The 18814-nt window shown below is 37.3% G+C and overlaps 1 protein-coding gene across 1 annotated transcript in view; it reads right to left on the bottom strand.

The window, feature by feature from the left end:
- LOC141448254 (uncharacterized) overlaps window positions 1–18814 on the bottom strand; it is a 105211-nt gene that overhangs the window by 71865 nt on the left and 14532 nt on the right. Inside the window, exon 2 of the mRNA XM_074116500.1 lies at window positions 14278–14459. Coding sequence (XP_073972601.1) covers window positions 14278–14459 — 182 coding nt within the window. The remainder of the gene's footprint in view (window positions 1–14277; window positions 14460–18814) is intronic.

Below are 18814 nucleotides of genomic sequence, written 5' to 3'. Positions count from 1 at the left end.
GCGAGTCAATTAATGTGAAGAACACTGTTGCCAACTGAGACTTGTAATTACCAAAAAAATAGTTGTAATAATGATCATACGGCAGAATGATATAAAACTAGCGACTTCCGGGATTCTGCAAGATTGGCTTGATTTGCAGCCAGATTTTTTTTTTTTTTTTTTTTAGTATTTACTTTGTGTATTCATTGCCAATGCCATATTGATACAGGTGATGTGTAGAATTGTACTTAAAAAAAGGCAGATAAAGGAAGTTGCCGCTTAGCTTCCTCTATACACTATTAAATCACTGTCGACATGTCCACTTCGGGGGATGGATTGTGCCGTGAGCTACCACTATCAGGTATCTTGGAGTAATAATGGATCGTGGGCTGACCTTTACCCCCCCACATAAAGGATAGAGTCAATAAAGGGTAAGGCAGCCATTCGAGTGTTATTCCCGCTGTTCTGCAGGGACTCTAAACTGTCCCTAAGAGAATAAACTCCACCTGTACAAGGTAGTGGTTAGGCTCATGTTACTTTATGCTTGTCCCTCCTGGAGTCTGACATGTCGATCCAATATCGCCTCGCTGCAGATCATTCAAAATAAATTCCTCAGGCTTGTGACAACTTCCCCCCGCTACAGACCGTATTATAGACTTACACCAACATGGTCTATGTAGAACACTACATCAAGTACCTTGCTGCTGGTTTCTTCAGTAAGTGTGAATCCAGTCACAACCACCTTTGCAGACGAATAGGTGACTATAATGTGGACACGGTGCACAGGCATAGGAGAGTTAGGGACTCCCTGAATTGAAATCTCTCTTATAAGCTGGGGGTTTTCATTGTTTTCTCCTTAGTATAGAATATAATTTAATAAATTTGTTGTACAGAAACTCTGTCTGGAGGTTATAGCACTTAACTGGCACTCCACTCTGTATATATGTATGTATTTTATATGTCAAAAAAAATTTTTTATCTATCTATTAAATCACAATTTGTTGAGAAAAGTGACGAAACTAAGTGGTAGTTCGAGTACATGTTCAAAAGAAACCCTTAGATGCCGATAAATTTAGAAGACTCGTACAATTTACTGAAGCATCACTTTAGAGCAGAGCTTAACTTACCTAAGATCACTGCTTAAAGTTTGCTGGAGGAATCTTATTAATAGAAGTAACCTGCAAGAGTATATACTTCACGAAATAATTGAAAGTTCTATTGAAGAAAGGAGTGACGTGAAGGAGTTTAGACCATCTGAAAGCCTCAGAAGACAGTGCTAGAGTTTGCGGTGGTCTTAGCATGTTTGGTCCCCACGGAATATGCGAAGTTTCAGCCTCGACGGGCCTCTATTTCATGTTTTGCACGTAGCATGTTTTTTTTTTTAGAGAAAGAAAGATCAGTCTGCTACTCTTGGACAGCTTTCTTTTGACCGAGCTGTCTATCAGCTGGAAATATTCAGTTGATAGTTTGTAAATTATAAGGAATACCATTGTGTTGTATATTTCTACATTATGGGGATATAGTATATGGATATGAAAGTATGGAAAGCGTATCGAGATGTCGTATCGGGAGTGGAAGGAGGGCCGGAGAGGGGTCAGTCAGATTTCCCATCAGATGGTCCAGCAGGCGAGCCAAAAAAAAAAGGAAGAAGAGCAGCAGCTATGGAGGCGACTTCTAGAGAACGGCCCAAAAAAGGAAAAATAGGGAACAGACTAAAAATAGTAGGATAGCAGGGCGTAGTAGATTCTTTGGAAGAGCCTAGCCTAGACAGTGGGACAGAGACAGAGAGAGCGTCCATCGCCATGGAAACTGGAGGGAGAGAGAGAGACAGATAGCTACAGAGTTTTTGTCACCGGACTAGCGAGTAGAGCACGGACCGACTTCACGCAGTCTCCACCATAATCCACCGTAGTAATGGAGATTGTGTCGCCTCGCCAGCATAACCTTCAACACCATTTTTGTAACCTTTTCAATTAGAGAAGAACTGTCCCAGGTTTATTGTCACTCTAGCCAGTTTGGCGTTCCTCCTTGAAGAAAGTTATCTTTTCCTGCAGATTTCCTATCTTCTCGCGTTTTGCCCTGATTCCCGGGCTATTTCTGAACTCCACGGACCGGCATTAATATAACTGGCCATAGTGAAACTTGTAATCTGCCCTAAAAGCCGATCTACTCAATGTTATACCTATTAAGGTACCATTTTCGTTCAAAATTGCCAAAAACTCCATAAATCGATTCATTAAAGTGGCACTTCCAGCCAGCTGATATTTTTTAAAAGCATACCTTCAGGTTTAAAGGTGCACCTAACTGGTTATGAAATGTTAAAATTTTTGTGTATGCACTCCATAGACTGACAAATATACACATATACAAATTATCTTGTAAAAATCTCTTTTATGGACACAGGGCACCTCGATGGATATTCCCATTGTAAATTTGAATCGAAATTCGGACTCGATCCCAACGCTTTGTCTTATCTAGTGTAGTAAGCAGGAATAGTTATTCCTTAGTTAAGTTGCGTGTTAGTTTCTTTGTACAGCTTAGTAGACACTATACTTCCGCCATCACATGCTTGTCTTCACTGCGGGAAATATCCCAAAAGGCAAGGAACATTGAGTATTGATGCTCTATAGCAGTACAATTATTAGAATGATTCAATCTGAAAGTAAGACAATCTATAGATTAGTAAATAATTTTATTCGAAACCAATTCTACAAGACACGCAGCAGCTCGAATTCTCAGACGGTTACCAAATTTTGTCCCACATTTATGCCTTTTAAAACTAGTAAATTAAGATTAGGGGGCGCTCTTAAACGTACCCGGAAACGGTAAAAAATAAATTCAAATTGCCACTTGAAATCAGTCAACATTTTATTAACTTGACGACACCTGAAAATGGAAAAAAAAATAAATATTCACAATTTGCTGACAATAAAGGCAAGAATATGCAAATTGGAGGTGATTATATGAGTGGTTTCTGGAAAAATTATAATAACAAGAAGAAAAAGAAAAGAAAATTATTTCAAAAATCAATTATTTCAAATAATATCTACTAAATCTACCGCAAAGCTTCGAGCGATTAAATAATTCGAAAAGACGATTCAGAAGGCAGTGGTGGTTTGTGAATAAGTGTACGTATGTGAGCGAAAACATATATATCCGGTGTCCCAACTAGTCGAGCGCTATTTAGACATATCGATCTGCACATGTAAAAACCAAGCATTCTTAATGAATTTAATCGATATGTAACTTCCAACTTGTTAATAAATTACAAGTGGAAGGTACAACTAAACACAGTATTTAGGACGTCTATTCAAAGTATCTCTCTCTCTTTCCCTCTCACTTCAAAAAGTCAATTGTTTGTCCTTTTTTTTTTACTTCTTTTCTTGAGTCTCAATTTACGAAATTGATGTTTCATCGGAACTAGATGTTTTAAGGTCGCTTGGTGTTAAGGTGCGACCTATTTGGGGACAAATAGGGGAAAATTGATAAAATGTCCGACAGTAAAAAAATCAGATGATTCTTTGTAAAACGGTTTAAATTTGTTTTCGCGTTAATTTTTATTATTATTTAAATAAATAAAGTGGTCAATAGATAAATCACTAGTTAAATAAAGTAACACTCTACCTTCAATAAATTGAGAGTAAAACTTTAGACTCTAGTTTTGATTGAATAATTGATAAAATTAATATACTGTTACAGAATCGAATAACAAACAAATTAATCGAAAACATAGGAGCCGCCCTCAAAACCAGCATTAAGAGAAAATGGAAATTTGTTTTTATTTAAATGTAGGGTGGCCGATTAAGAAGGCACTGGTTACTGAAATTAAGAACAGTGGCGCTGTCAACGGTTTGGCCGCTAAATCTAATTATTGTTTCATTTATTCATCATATAATTGTCTCCGTGAAATCTATAATCTTAGCTTAATGGACATAGTTCATTATTCATACACTCTTTCGTTTAATAAATTAATTAATAATCAAATATTAGCAACAATGGCCAATATGAGGAGTATAAAAAAGAATGAATGGAATACATTAGAGATAAATTGGTAGACGCTTTAACACTTGGACGACCATTAAAACTGACGGTTTGGGCTATTGATTTCTGATCGTAATTTCAGCTAAGCGGCTGAAGTGGTTTAGTTGGGGCCTTCAGATCGCCAAGGGAGCAATTCTGGTGCAGGCGCCTTCACACACGACTTCATCTTGGTCCAATTAAAGTGATTCTGCATTAAATGTATCATTTTCTTTCATTTCAGTACCAGTATTGGGATGTAGTTTTCTCTTGTAGTGCTACAGATCTTGAATGTGGCAATTCTGAATTCCGAAAGCTCTTGAACTCTACATTAACTCCTTAACCCAAAACTACAACAGAATTTCTTTTACTCCAATCATTCCAGCAGAAGAGATTGGCCTACCTGGGAAGGATAGAAGGCTTAAGGCTTACTTTATTGCGGGAAATACTCGCTACTAGATAGCACAGTACATGTAACCATGAACTGCAGAACTTCGCATATTTCTTTTAGGACCGGTAACCAGTTTGGTGCTTGATTACGCAGATTTTGGCATTAAATTAGTTCTCTATTTTCCCTTCCCAGATGAGGGAAGTATTGTAATTGTAACCTGGAAACATCCCGTTTGAGGTTTTTGATTCCGCAAAAGTGTTTTTGGAAAATCAGGAAATAGTCTACGATGAGTGTCGACGTATGTGACCTCAAAAGGAAGCTTGAAACTTGCAATTTGGTCTCTCCAGGAGACGCTGCTGTGTAGCCGGAAGTACCCTTTTACCCAATATATATTTCACCTTTTCTTAGATTTTCTAGGAACTGGTTCCCACAGATCTGAACTTTGACTTGTGCATCACCTGCACATAGAACGATAACTTTTAACGATAACTTATTGCTGTTCAAATAAAATTCTGTCCAGGGTATTTCAGTGTTATGGTGAGAGTTATAAAGTTTCACAGAAGCTTTACAAATTTTATAATCTATCTAAAAAGAGGATAACTATAAACGTTCGAAGCTGGAAAAACTTATAAGATAGAAAGTTTACAATTATAGTAAGAAAAAGTCATGTGAGCGTTCCAGCACCAGATTTTCCTCAGCAATGGATCCACGGAGGTGGCGCTGAGATCTGCAGTATCGCCTTCCTTCCGGGCATTTTCTCCATGACGTCACTGTATACCTTACAGAGGAGTAGCCCAAGCATTTGAACGTTAATTTGAGTGAAACTAAAGAAAAATGAAGTTCAATTTATTACTGGAGTAAGTGGAAGTCATGCGAGGGTATTCCGCCAGATGGGCAACCACTGAGGCCGAAAGTCCCTACAGTAGGCAGGCCGCCCTTTGCGCCCCCATAGCGTGTGACAGTAAATACAAAAATAATGAAAAATCAACAATGAAATATTAATTAGAGAGATTTACTTTATTAATTTTTAAGTTTGTCTGTTAGTTCGCATGTTCGGCTGGCTGGCCGAGGAAGCGGCGGAGGAACTGCCAAACTTGGACTTGTATTCATTAAATAAAACATAATAGAAAATAAAAACACGTACACACTTGCATATTCTCTCCTCAGAAACAGATATCTCGTTAATAAATTACTGAATAAATATGAAATATCGAATAGTGGAGTAATAAATAAATCGATAACATTTAAGGAAGCTATCGTACGACAATCAGAACGACCTGACACGTGTGACTGACTGTCATGGACAAGTCTAGGCTACAATCGCCGGGAGTAGAGTGCGCTGGTAGGACTGTCTAGTACAGCTGGCTGTCCACTGCTACCTGAAACATCCCTCAGCAGCGTGCGTCTGCAGAAGAGAAAAACCCGTGAAGCTGATCGTGGTCAGCGTCCCACAGCGATCGATACACAGAGACTGTATTTTCGAATTCCTTATTTGTTCGCTTCACAATGACTCTAAGAGAGATTCGAACAAGCCGAATGTGATCAAATTGTTTAATACGAGTACTTAGGCACCATGTTAGAGGAAGTAAAGACTTTTTATTACAGACTTTACGAAATTGAACTGAGCTATGTCAGCTGGTGAAGTCTAAATCTCTGCACCAAACTGGTCAAACAGCCTCTGATGTTGGATGAATCTCCGAAACCGGTCAGAGATACAATGAACATCCGAGCTTTTTCACGGTAGGCACACACAGACCAATATGTAGAAACCACTTGTTCGGACTCAGAAACGAAATCGAAAATTTGCGATGTTACAATTCTTTCTCTCGCTAGCCGTAGACTAAGAGAAGACAATGGCTCCTGAAGAAGAGAGAAGTTCGTAGTGCGATGGTCACCCTGGAGAAATAATTAGTTGTATTAAGATGAGTAATAGCTGACGTTGATTGCAGTAGTTAGTTGCGGATGATATTCTATAGGCGGCCAGCGTGCTTATTAGTGGTCCGTGTTGATCATCTTTTCGGAGATCAGTGGCAGAGAAAGGGTTGCTAACGATTTGGGTATCAGTGGACCAGCAGTAAATAGAGCTGGGCCGACCCTCGCCATATAAACGGCATAAAATTACACCAATAATTTAGCTAAATTATAGACCAATTGTAAAGCCGAGCTCCCCCAGGAGATTGGCCGAGCACAACACCGCAGTTGACAACCCAGATGACCAATGTCTCCTTGATTTCACGGCCATTCCACCATATTTTACGCTTGCTAACCTCATACCCATCAACTTCTTTTACTAATTTATTATTATTTCTATTAGAATTTCCTGTATGTTTACAGTTTACAGTAGCGGAAGTGCTGTGAGTGTGACGATTTTTCCAAATTGATTTTCTTTAGAATTTTGAGGAGGTTCCCTGAGAGTTTGAAGGAGATGTGCAGTTATCACTACTGTTTTCACAGCGTGGAAATCTTTTTTATTGGGATTTCGCAAAGAACCGTGTTAATGAACTGACCAACCTTGCATTTTATTCCCACTAGATAACTGTTTAGCTTAGATATGCAAAACATTATCCCCTTTCCCCTTTAAAATTTATCCTTTTTTTTGGATGAAAAGTTTAGCTGAATTGTAGACCAATTGTAAAGCCGAGCTCCCCCAGGAGATTGGCCGAGCACAACAGCGCTGTTGACAACCTAGATGACCAATGTCTCCTTGATTTCACGGCCATTCCAGGATAATGCAATGTATCTTGCATTTCCTCCATGTTCGCCTGCGGTTAACACTAACTGTGTGCCCAATATATAGGAAATGTCTGCGAGAAAGCTGAACCTAACGGACTACTGTGCTCCCAAAATTCTGAGAAAGGGAAATAACAGCACAAAATCCAGTCAAACTGTGAAATCAAACGTAATGAATGTAGTTTTATAGGGCAATTGGAAGCCACCGTATTCGAGAGTAGAAGAGTTCTGGTCCGTCTGGAGGCTTAACACAGGTTTGAAACTCATCTAAAAATATTCTATTGAAGCTACGACGGAAATCAATAATCCTGAATAGCGCTGCCAGGCCATGGAATGTTACTGCTAAGTCGCTAGCAGATTTCAGCGGGTTCAAAAGAAACCAGCTCCGATGGTGCTATGACGTTTTCTTTTTTAAGCTGCCTTGCGGATTTCCTGGAACGATCTCGAATCTCCTTTACACTCTGAATGATCCTCATCTTCGGCTGTTCGTCTCTGGGTCATCCCGCCCATGTAATAAGAACCAATTTAATGTTAGAAGAAACAATGGCCTATAATAACTAAAGAATAAACTCTCAGACAATGAAAGGCAATAAATGTGAGGTCATCTCAGACTTGTACCTGGAGAACGGGCTAATTTATCAAAGTTCACTCCATTGACTTCCTTCAGACCCCATTATCACTAAATGTTCAAACTATTTAGTCATATCCTGCATACTTTGTGCAAACATTTATGTAAAGAATATTTGGTCACACTAGAACGGGACTGTATCTATGAACACTCGGTACCTAGTCCAAACTAGTTCAGGGATAGTGCGTTCTCCTTGATTTTAGAGAGTCGACGAACCAAAAAGGTCATTCGGCGATAATACAGAGTGAGCGAGAGAGGAATAACGCCTAAACACAAGAAAAATGATAACACAAGAATTCGACGAGAATGAACGTTCGAAATCGATACACACGTCGAGTTTTGCCCGATGATTTTTAGCTCAAAAATTAAAAAAAGCAAACAAACCAAAACTATTTAATAATGGTTTGTTTTAGCGGTTTCCCCTCCCGCTGCAAAAGTATGTTAAATTAACCAGTTACATAATTAACACACACTAAACTGTCCAATTATATTGCAATCCATCATTCGGTGTAGGCCGCGCTGAATTCCATTAATTTCTGCATAATATGGTGGCCCTTTTTTATGCTCCCCTCTTTAAGTTAATTGTTTTAATTTCCACCTTCAAAATGCATCGTTTTGTTTGCTCCTTACTAGATTTCTCCACATCAATAAGAACCTTTGTCTTGAACACATCTCTCTAGGCGGCCATTTGCGTATGTATAGAGTAAGGTTACGGTCAGGTTATCCTAAATTTCTTTACTAATTCAAGTATTTTTAGCAATTCTTATTTATAATATAAGGTAAAGTAAATATAAAATCTAAGTAAAAACAAAATAAGCTAAAGAATGATGTCAAGACAGTTGAAAATTGATCAATTACGGTTTCCACAGTTTTAGGATTACTCTAGATCAGGGGTCGGCAACCTGCAGCTCTTTTATCCAAATTGTGTGGCTCTTCAGCGTGCCTAAAATATATTGTATATTTCAATTTTATTGGAACAAATGAAGTAAACAAATTAAAGTAAAGATATTTTTTTCAAAAAGAATTTTAAATATGATAGGTTAGTAATTTGAATAGAATTATATTAAAATAAAGTACGTAATTATAAAAGACTGCCGCCATTTACATTCAAACACAGGTTTAGTTATTATTTATTTGTTTATTTACTTTGCAATATGTGAAAATAAATATATAAAACGTTTAAATGTTATTGAATATCATAAAATAGTAATTTGTGAATACAAATGATCTACAGAGTTTTTGTACACTATCATCCTTGCGGCTCTTGGTAAGATTTATTAAAATTATTTAAGGAGAAATGGCTCTCGACTTAAAATAGGTTGCCGACTCCTACTCTAGATCATTGTTCACCTAAGAAAGTGACTTTTCCACGTAAAAAGAAAACTCGTCGGAGCAATTTTTAAGAAAATTAAATTTAAAAAAACTCGAGATATTTATCTCACTTCCGTTTAATTGATTTTACAAGAATCAGCACGCGCATTTTGTGACATCTTTAATTTTATCCATATAGTAGAACTGTACATTAAAATTTAGATGACACTTTAGGGGAAACCTAATCCTAATTATTGAAGTCAACTTGTTAAAAGAGAAATGTGTGCAGCTAATCTGGAGGAAGCGGAAAAGCCATTTCCGGTCGGGAAATTTCCATGAAACTAGGAATATTAACAACAAATGTATGACTTCCCAATTTTATGCTCATTATTTAGCAATCCTCTACACCGCAAGGGGGTTGAGGTGGGGACTAAGTATAAGAAGTAAAGTGGAAGATTGCCGGGAATAGTTTGTTCAAGTGCTACACTAAGTTTAGCCCACTCTCTTACTATGATTTCCCGGTGAAAAGTTAGAAATCCAGATTGTAAGATCTGGATGCGTGCATTGAGTATCCCAGGCTAGAGAAATCTCGTGATCCAGGGAATCCCCCAAACACTATACAGTTGTACCGCTGGCTTGCTAGGTTTGCGATAAAGCTTAGGGACGAGTTTGATTGTGGCACGGACGGGCAAGATCTAAACTATGCACGATTACAATACCTTCTCCTGTAGAACGGTAAGAGGAAGCAACATTGTGAGAGAAATAGATGAAAAAAATTAAAAAAGAAAAACATGTACAGGCCTGAACAGGCGTGGAAGGATGTGTTTAGGAAAAAATAGACAAAATAGGAAGAGAAGTAGGCGGGGCTGTGTGGGACAGGACGAGCGGCCGAGCGTATCGAGGACGGTCTGAGGATGTCGAAGGGAACGACAGACTTCCAAAGACATGCATTACGACGGTGGAGAGGACACGCTCGGCCGAGCTCTAGCATTAGGAGAGCCGGTTCGCTGGAATCAAGCCTCCACCCACCAAACTGCGGAGCATTGTTTTGGTGTGCATGTATTAAGGTCAGCTCCTACACACACACACATGGACAGCCGCGGAACAGAGCGCCGAACAGAACACGCTCTAGGAAATACTCTCCGCACAAACTGAACACTTAATTTAGCTTTTACGTATATTTAAATCATCAAGTTGTGGCAGAGCGCACAGGTATGAAATTCCATTTTTACAATCTCCTAATGGTTGTCTTGAGGCCCCATTGGTTCTAATAAGGTGTTCGTTTGTTATTCAGTCTGTGACCGCACACCAATCAATAGGGCAGTACATCGTTGCACTATTGGTCTACAGCGAGGAAGGACTACATTTAGCCAAATCAAATAATCCACTAGACTACAGCGACATCTTGCTGCTTTGAAATTATAATTTATTACATTTTTATAAACAGGAGAAACATTTTTTAATACTACGGCCTAGCACAGAGATGGCGCTGCTATCAATGAAATTTTGTTTTTTGTTATGTGGGTACACGTCACACAATGACGTGTCTCAATGGCCAACTTGATCAAAAGAATAAAGTTTCCTTTCTACGTGATTTTAAAGTTTTATGTTTTTTTAGTATTTGGTTAAAATATCTTGCCGCCATTAAATTCTTCATTTTTGATGGTTTCTCGTCAACGGAAGTGCATCGAAAATTGCGAGATAAGCATCGGACAGGCGAGTTCATGCCGACCGGAAACGAACTTAGCAGCAATATTTGGCATCATTTTCCGAAGATTCAACTGATTTTGTGCGTCGATTAGTGACTGCGTTCCGAACGTGGCCAGCCATGGGTAGGAGCCGGTGGCTCCGCATTAAAAACAAAGAAGGAGTGGGTTTTTTCCTCCGCCGGAAAGATCTTGAGGATAGTATTTCCGGTTGAAGGGATTCTTTTTATTGTTCACTACGATGACGGTGCACCTGCCGACAAAAGTGTTTACATTAACCAAGGAATGGACTAATTGTTGGGTTACCACTCTATTACCCAGATTTACACGCTCTAATCTATTGTTCTATCTAATGCCGAATTTGTGGCCGAAAAACGGTTGGAAGTTGAGAGGAGTAAAGGGTTATTTTGGACACTATCCCGAAACGAACGTAATGAAATCTGTGCAGTGGAAAAGCAACCTAAAAGGTGATTTTGGAGGAATACGGGGAATAGAATTAGAGAAGTATGGAGTTAGGGCAGGAGAGACTCCCTTGTATCCTACACTCAACACATAATCAACGTCACCACTGAACACTTAACTACGTCACATTCAGTTAATCTATCCTTCACCAGTTATTGGTTAACATCGACACAATCCTGTACCTGAATGCACAATTCAAGTCAATTGAGCATCTTTTATGTTCACAAATTATGTACTAAGAAAATTCTGTCATACCAGATAATTTTAAAACAACTTAATATCGTGTAATGAATCGATTCACAACCGGATTCTTCAGCGTTAAGCAAAACTGAAGAATGAATTCTCAGTTTAATAATGTTTAATTAGTAAACAACTTCTGCTACTGAAATTATGGCCAATAAAATTGCGTCAATATAACATGACAATATATTTTACAAAGAAATTATCTAAAAGGGAAGAAAGTTGAAGGAAAAAAAGCAGCTAAAACTGTAAATGTTCAAAGCGCAATAAAATATCAATTTCTAATGTAATAATAATATGTAGATAATTAAACAGCTGTTCGTAGTTTTAATGTCTCTTAATTAATTGGTTATTAAATATTAATTTTCTACCAACAACATTAAATAAAATTATCTAATAAATATGCAATTGTTGGCTTATTATTTTAATTGAATGTAAATAAAATTGTCAACATTGTTGGCGATATTGCAGCATGAGGTTGAGTGAAGGGACCGAATTTAGAGCTTAGTGAGCTTAGCAAATAGACTTCCGGAATAGTATTAGCACCGGAAATGTTCCATGTTAAGGTCCCACAAGTTCGAAAACTGGGTACTCAAGCTTAGTGCTGCACGAGACCGAGACGAGGCGAGACTTTATGCAAATCTCGCCTCGTCTTGTATGACAAGTGTCTCGTCTCGATCTCGGTCGATCAAGTCTCGTCTCAGTCGAGGTCAGTCGAGGTCGAGATTCCTGGGTTTTTCGATTTTTTTTCTAAGTATTAAAAATGAATAAAAAAATGGTTTGCTATTAATAATCTTTTCAAAAATTGTTATTATTTTCTAATAATTATTTTAATTTATATATTGGTAATGAAAATGTGTGTAAAAGAAGACAACTACTTACACTTTAATGCATCATATGTTACTATTACTGTTCTATATCTTTATATAATTTCAAAAAGATGTTAAAAACGCCCCAAATGAAAGACCCCAGATAACATATCTGCCTGTTATGACAAGTCGATTTGTGAAATAAACCAAAAAATAAAACTTCCCGCATTCTACAATATAATTCAAATAATATCAAACTTCAAAGTATTAGGTTAATGATAGTGAAATTTATGATATAAAAAATTATGTAATTCGAAGTCAAATAGATGTAGTATTATTGAACATATATAATAAAATCGTATCTTTGAATAATTAATTCAATACCCGTAATGATTATTTATTAATAAAGAACACAATTTCATAATTTTGTAGCTAAAAATAAATATTTGAAAAACCGAGACCGAGATTTGTCTCGATTCTCGTGCAGCATTATTCAAGCTCAATAGTGAAAAACTGGCGATCCAAACTTTATCCTGGTCTTATGTAGGGCACTATGGGCTGTGGAAATAACATCACGGAGTGTCGCAAAGTGGATGGGTGTAAGCCCTAACTAGGGCAAAAAGAAACAGTCTCTCCTGTCCTTCGTTGTGATCACCATCCGTCCCACTTGGTGGGGGTATCGCGCGCGAGAAGCCCTAACCCCAAAGTAAATGGGATTGTTAAGGGAAAGAGACAGGGATATTATGTCCAAATTACAATTTATCACAACAATTTGTATTCTCTTTGTATAGTGTAACTTCGTCAAACGGAGTTCTTGAGAAATACTACGAAATATCTTCTCAAGATATATTAAAATTCCACTGCCTTCAGTATCTCTAGCTGTTCGTATCCGCTTTTTCTTGATTCTAAACGAAATGTTTACATAAATTGAAAGTACCAAAAAAAACTTCGAATTCACTTAGGAGGAGAAAAAAAGTAACATCTTATGTTTATTTTACATTTTTCAAAATAAACATCCGGTGTAGACAAAGTTGACGATAACACGAACTATAAACTATAAACTAATAAACAGCGGAACTAAAAGCTACAATAGTTTCGATTGGACAGTTACAGTGACACATCAGGTTCGTCCAAAACCACAATTGCCGCTTCCCAAACAGGCACTTCCCTAAATACTCAAAATCGGAAGTGAGCCCTATTTGCAGTGTTGCCACCACTTTATTGCGGATAAGCACTTACAAATAAAATTGAATAACAATAATGAAGTTGTGTGGAGGCGGAACCAGTAATATTCATGCAATGATAGATTAGGGAAGAAGGCGAGTTGTGTCTATACCTCTGTATAGATAGAAGGAAATGAGCTTTATACATTTCTTTTTTTGAGTTGTCACAAATCTGACAGCTCATACACACACACACATACACAAACAAAGTTAGCTTATAATTACTAGTTCTCCGTTACCTTTTTGAATATGCCATGTAAACTACAACATTGCCATACACTATAACACCACTTCAAACGGAATTTATTCAAAATTCAAAACTTGATTTTACTCTCCCTTCGCCCCTCATCGCCTTATAATATTATTATAAATTATGTTCATCACGTAAGAATGTTTTTTATTAACCATTTCAAACAGGAATTCCTTATATTTTCCATGATAATTTTATTAATGTATTTAATTATTCATTATTTAATAAATGAGATAAGAGGGGAGAACATAAAATGGGTTTCTCGAGGAATACTTTGGGAACCGGGACTTACAGCGGACTTCATACTTTCTCTTTCTAAATAAAGTTTTGTAAATGAAAAAGTGTGAGCATATTCTCAGACGTTTTGACGTAAATCGTCAAAAAAAAATCTCAATTGGCGCAAATATCCGCGACTAGAAATCATTCAGGCTAACAGTGCCAATATCATTTATATCAACAACAACCGAAACAAAAAAACAGCCTTGCCCCAACAACTAAAAACTACAACACACAGAAATTCAATCAGCTTACCTGAGTTTGCGTAAGTCCTAAGGATGCGGCTAGTTCGGCCCTTTCAGGTAGGGCAAGGTACTGGGTGCGCTGAAATCTTCGATTCAGCTGTTGTAACTGTAAACTGGAGTAGATGGTTCGCGGCTTTCTCATCTTTTTGCCTTTTCCGTTCACCCTGAGACCGCCTTCTTCCCCGCACTTTTCTAGATTTGGGTTTTTTTTCGGAAAACAGAAAAGAAAATAATTAGATATTGGAAAAATACAAATGTGTAAATAAATTTAAAATTAAAAATATGTGAAACTTATTATTAGAACTCATTACCACTTATCAGATTACAGGAACAATGTAGATGTATTGTAGATTCTACCAATGAGATGCTATCTTACACAGCTCGTGGTACTGCAAGTTGCAGTAATACTGCTTAATTTTAGTTTTAAATTGAACTATTGATATTTCAGCCAATAGACAGAGAGACCAAAAAAGCTGGAGTGGCCGCTTCCTGTTATCTGTTAGACTCGAGTTGTTCTCCTGCAGGATCCTCTTCACTTACCCCTCAAAATGTCCGAAACGAATTGTCCCAGAACTATCATCCGAATAAAAACTTTTGAAGTCAAATAAACAAAACAATCTCAGAAAAGTTAATTGAATAATGTGGTACTTCCGGTGCTTTTTGGCGAAACTTTTGGCATTGTCAACGAACATATAATTTTATTAAGATATTTAACCTCCTTTCCTTAATGTAAATCAGGAAGAATCGTACATTATACTAGAAATGTACTTTAGTGGGTAGAAAATCCAAATCTTCTCCCAAGAGTCCCTTTAATAGAATTGTCCTGGAACAATTCCTCAAACGGAAATTGAAAGTCAACACTAGCGAGATGAGGAAACAATGTTTAAAGAAAAATAAATCTGAATAATCAACTAACTAAGTACTTCCGTTTTTTGGAATTCCAGAAACGTCAATAAAATCTAACTAATTAAAAGTCCCTTTGCTGAATATCTTCTTCATTTTAGGAGGGGATTTACTCGGAAAACAGCTCCAACATTTATTCTGTTAGCATATCTTTGTACGCCATTTTGGTTTTTGAAGCTACAACTTATATATGAAGTACTATGTAGTCTATGTAGTCTAAGCACATGGAATGAACTACAATTTTCGACAAGTTACTTGTAATTTAATGTCTTAATAGTTTCCACTACTCGCGAGTGGGATGCTGCGATCTGTACATGACGAAGAGTGTTAAAAAAAACCTCATCGTCCCATCTATTCTCCATCGTATCATCAGCAACTTAGTAAGCTCACAAATCACGACAAGACTAAATGATACTTAACAGCGAGACTTACAGATAAGCAAACGGCTATAAGCAGTTCTTGCTGGATATGGTACCACTTTATCTGGAGACAACATTCAATCTGGAAGTCAAGCCCTTCTAGACTGAAAGTGAAGCTCACTTTTTTGTTCCCAATATCCAGTCTAGATCGTGAAGATGTCTGTAGCAGTGCGTGAGTACACAATAGACCAGAGTAGCGAGAGACTTCCCTCTCCAGTTTGATGGCCAAGTGTGAAGACACTTCAGCTCTGAAGAACCTCTCTCTTACTTGTGCCTCCAGCCAACACCCTCTTCTACTTCGGCTGGAACCTTCCATTGTACCAACTACCTATTGTCAGACAACATTGATTCTTTCCTTCAAGTTCTACATAACGGAATAACAGCTACTCTTCATATTTCTCCTCCATTCTTTCGGTTCTTCTGATTGAAAGGTTGTTTTTCTACTCCTTCGGCTTTACCAACCTTCTTTTTTGCAGCCGTTAGCTTCCTTGTCCCCTTTCTTATTTAAAAACAAACTCCCATCGAAAATGTTTAAATTGTAACCCGAATTCACGTAGATCCTCCAGACAAGCTTTCCCAACTCTTCTAATCTAGAGTACAGTACCAGTTTCCTTTTTTAATGGCTAGTAAAAAGTCCTTTAAGGGCCAATGCCAGCCCTTCAACTAAATTAGAACCAACCACTCAGCATGTGAGGTGGTCTTGCTGTAGTCCAAATCGCGCTTTAGTTCTGTGTTTTTATTCTTAATAGAAATGAACAATGTTCCTCAATTATTACATTAGATAAACCATTTATTTCGGTTATTGATACGAACACCATATTTGGAGCGGAAGCACATCATCGATGTTATGGTAGTATCAGCTAATTTGGATTGTTTAGAATTCCAAATATTATCTGGCATTAGGTAGGCCTATTTGTTTGCGCCAATAAGTGCTGTCCAGTTAGAGAACCTGGAGTTCGTTTAAGTGGTAACTTAATTGAACTTCTTTCGCTAATAATCGGGAAAGTTGAATGCCGCGGACGATAGTTCTAATGAGTCACGTCATTATAAAGAGCTCGCCGGCAAATAGCCGGTATCTCCACCTGGCCGGAAATAGAAGCGTATCAATTTTTATTACTATTATTATCATTTTAAACATTTTTTTTTTTTTTGTATACTCTAATAAAAATTCTTTTAGTTTTCTCATATAATTTCTTTCTAAATAATCGCCAGGACAAACTGAAAATACTTACCATCGGCAGCGGAAATAAAGACGTCCAACAGAACGTAGAGGGGAGCATCGGACACCATCTTACTTTAGCTTTATGATCAGAAGTTCATTTGAACAAAATATCGCTTTCTAATAATATTATGACCGTCAAATTTATTCCGTTGAAATAAAAAAGATAGGAGAGACTAGATCATGCTTCATGTAAAACAGAAGGTTAATGTGCTGTTAGCTTTCAAAACGGAAGAGGATTCTTCGGAACGCGGAAAGTTCAAAATATGAAAAATGATCCCCGAAAGATTAGTGTCAATTAAAACGAAATGTGTGATTGCTCTTGGATTAGTTTATTTTCAAACTGGAAAACTTAGAGCAGGAAAAGGAAATAGCAGTGCCGATAGTTCGACCAAATATTCCAGCAATTCGTGAGAAACATCTGGCACATGTTTCATATTTAAATTTGATATTTCGTTGTTTACGAATTTGTTTTAAATTAACCTTTAATCAAAATAACATTAATGAAATAAAACTAATAGATTTCATAGGTGTCACGGTAGCCGAGCGGTTAAGATACTAGACCCGCAACGCTAAGCTGTATTGTTGGTTTAGTGGGTTCGATTCCCGGTCTTAGGCCTTGTATTTTATTTAATGGGTAATATGAGAAATTAATAGTAAAGTATGTTAGGCGGTTATACGCTAGACCCGCAATGCTAAGATATATTGTTGGTTTAGTGGGTTCGATTCGGGAATCTTAGGCCTTGGATTTTATTTAATGGTTAAATAAGAAATTTATAGTAAAGTATGTTTGCTAGTCGCTTCCGTCCACGTCACCTAATTGGTAGTTGGACGTTAAGCCCCGCCTGAAGATGTAGGCGTTACTTTACTAATAGATTTCATCAAACTGTAATAATACAACTTGATTTATTTTCTTCAACATAATTTTTGTATGTTAATGATCCTCGAGAAAAATATCAAGTTAAATGTGCTCCGCACTTTTAAAAGTATTGAAAACCAGATTCTTAAACCTTGTGGAGAAACGCGAATATTGCTTTTTTGCCGCAGTACCAATCTCGAAATGCATTTCTTGCGGCAGGTAGCCGGACAAAGGACTCGAAAGGGCAGGTAGTTTTGGAAGTAACAATACTATTTTAAAGGAATATAGAGTATACTGAAGTTATAAAAAAGCTGGAGTTTAAAAAAGCTTAATTTAAGTTCAGATTGGTGACCGAAGCTCAAACTAATGGATTAATAAATATTTTGACTAAACTGTGACTAGGAGATCTCGTATACAAATTAGAGCTTCATTGCAGAGACTGGCAACTGATCTGATTGCAGCGGTGACCCAGCTAAGGGTCGAATTGGGTTGAACATCTCAATGTTGGCCTCATGTATTCCTGAATGCTGAGATATTCCAGAATGATTTTTGGGAATATTGAGACGCGGTCAATACATTCACAAACAGATTTCTCTCTTCATTCCAACGTTTCGTTAAATTTATTACCTTCTTCTGGGTATTGTAAAATTTCTGGTGTTTAACGTTAAGCTACACCATCATAACTATTTCATCATAACAACGGTCGAAAACCAAAACTATCATATTCCAGAATGTGAAGCAAAAGGGGAATGCGAACGGGACCATTTCTTCCTCTGAAACCCTGAAACGCCGGAAATTCACATCCCCCACTCATGGGAGGTGGAGAGAGCAGTTCCAGAAACTAATATCGTCTAATCAATCTCACTTATCGAATAATTAATTCCAACCAGATACAGAATATTCATCAACAAATTTGATTACATACATTAGCGAGATCAACTAATTCATCTAAATTATATCGATTATAAAATATTGACTGGGATACTATTTAAACGATGAGTTAGTAATTAAACGGCCAGCTCACATCGATTACATCTGGCCTCATATTTGTTTTTCAAATTAGAGCCAAGTACTGAAACTTCAAACTAAAAAAAAATAAACGCCCACATCCCGGATTCGAACCTGCAAGCAATTTTCTATTCAACTA

Source organism: Rhodnius prolixus, unplaced genomic scaffold (assembly GCF_049639745.1).
Source record: "Rhodnius prolixus isolate KJV_2025 unplaced genomic scaffold, Rpr scaffold_13, whole genome shotgun sequence".
NCBI lineage: Eukaryota > Metazoa > Arthropoda > Insecta > Hemiptera > Reduviidae > Rhodnius > Rhodnius prolixus.
The sequence above is the reverse complement of the archived record's forward strand: the minus strand, read 5'-3'. Positions and strand labels throughout refer to the sequence as shown.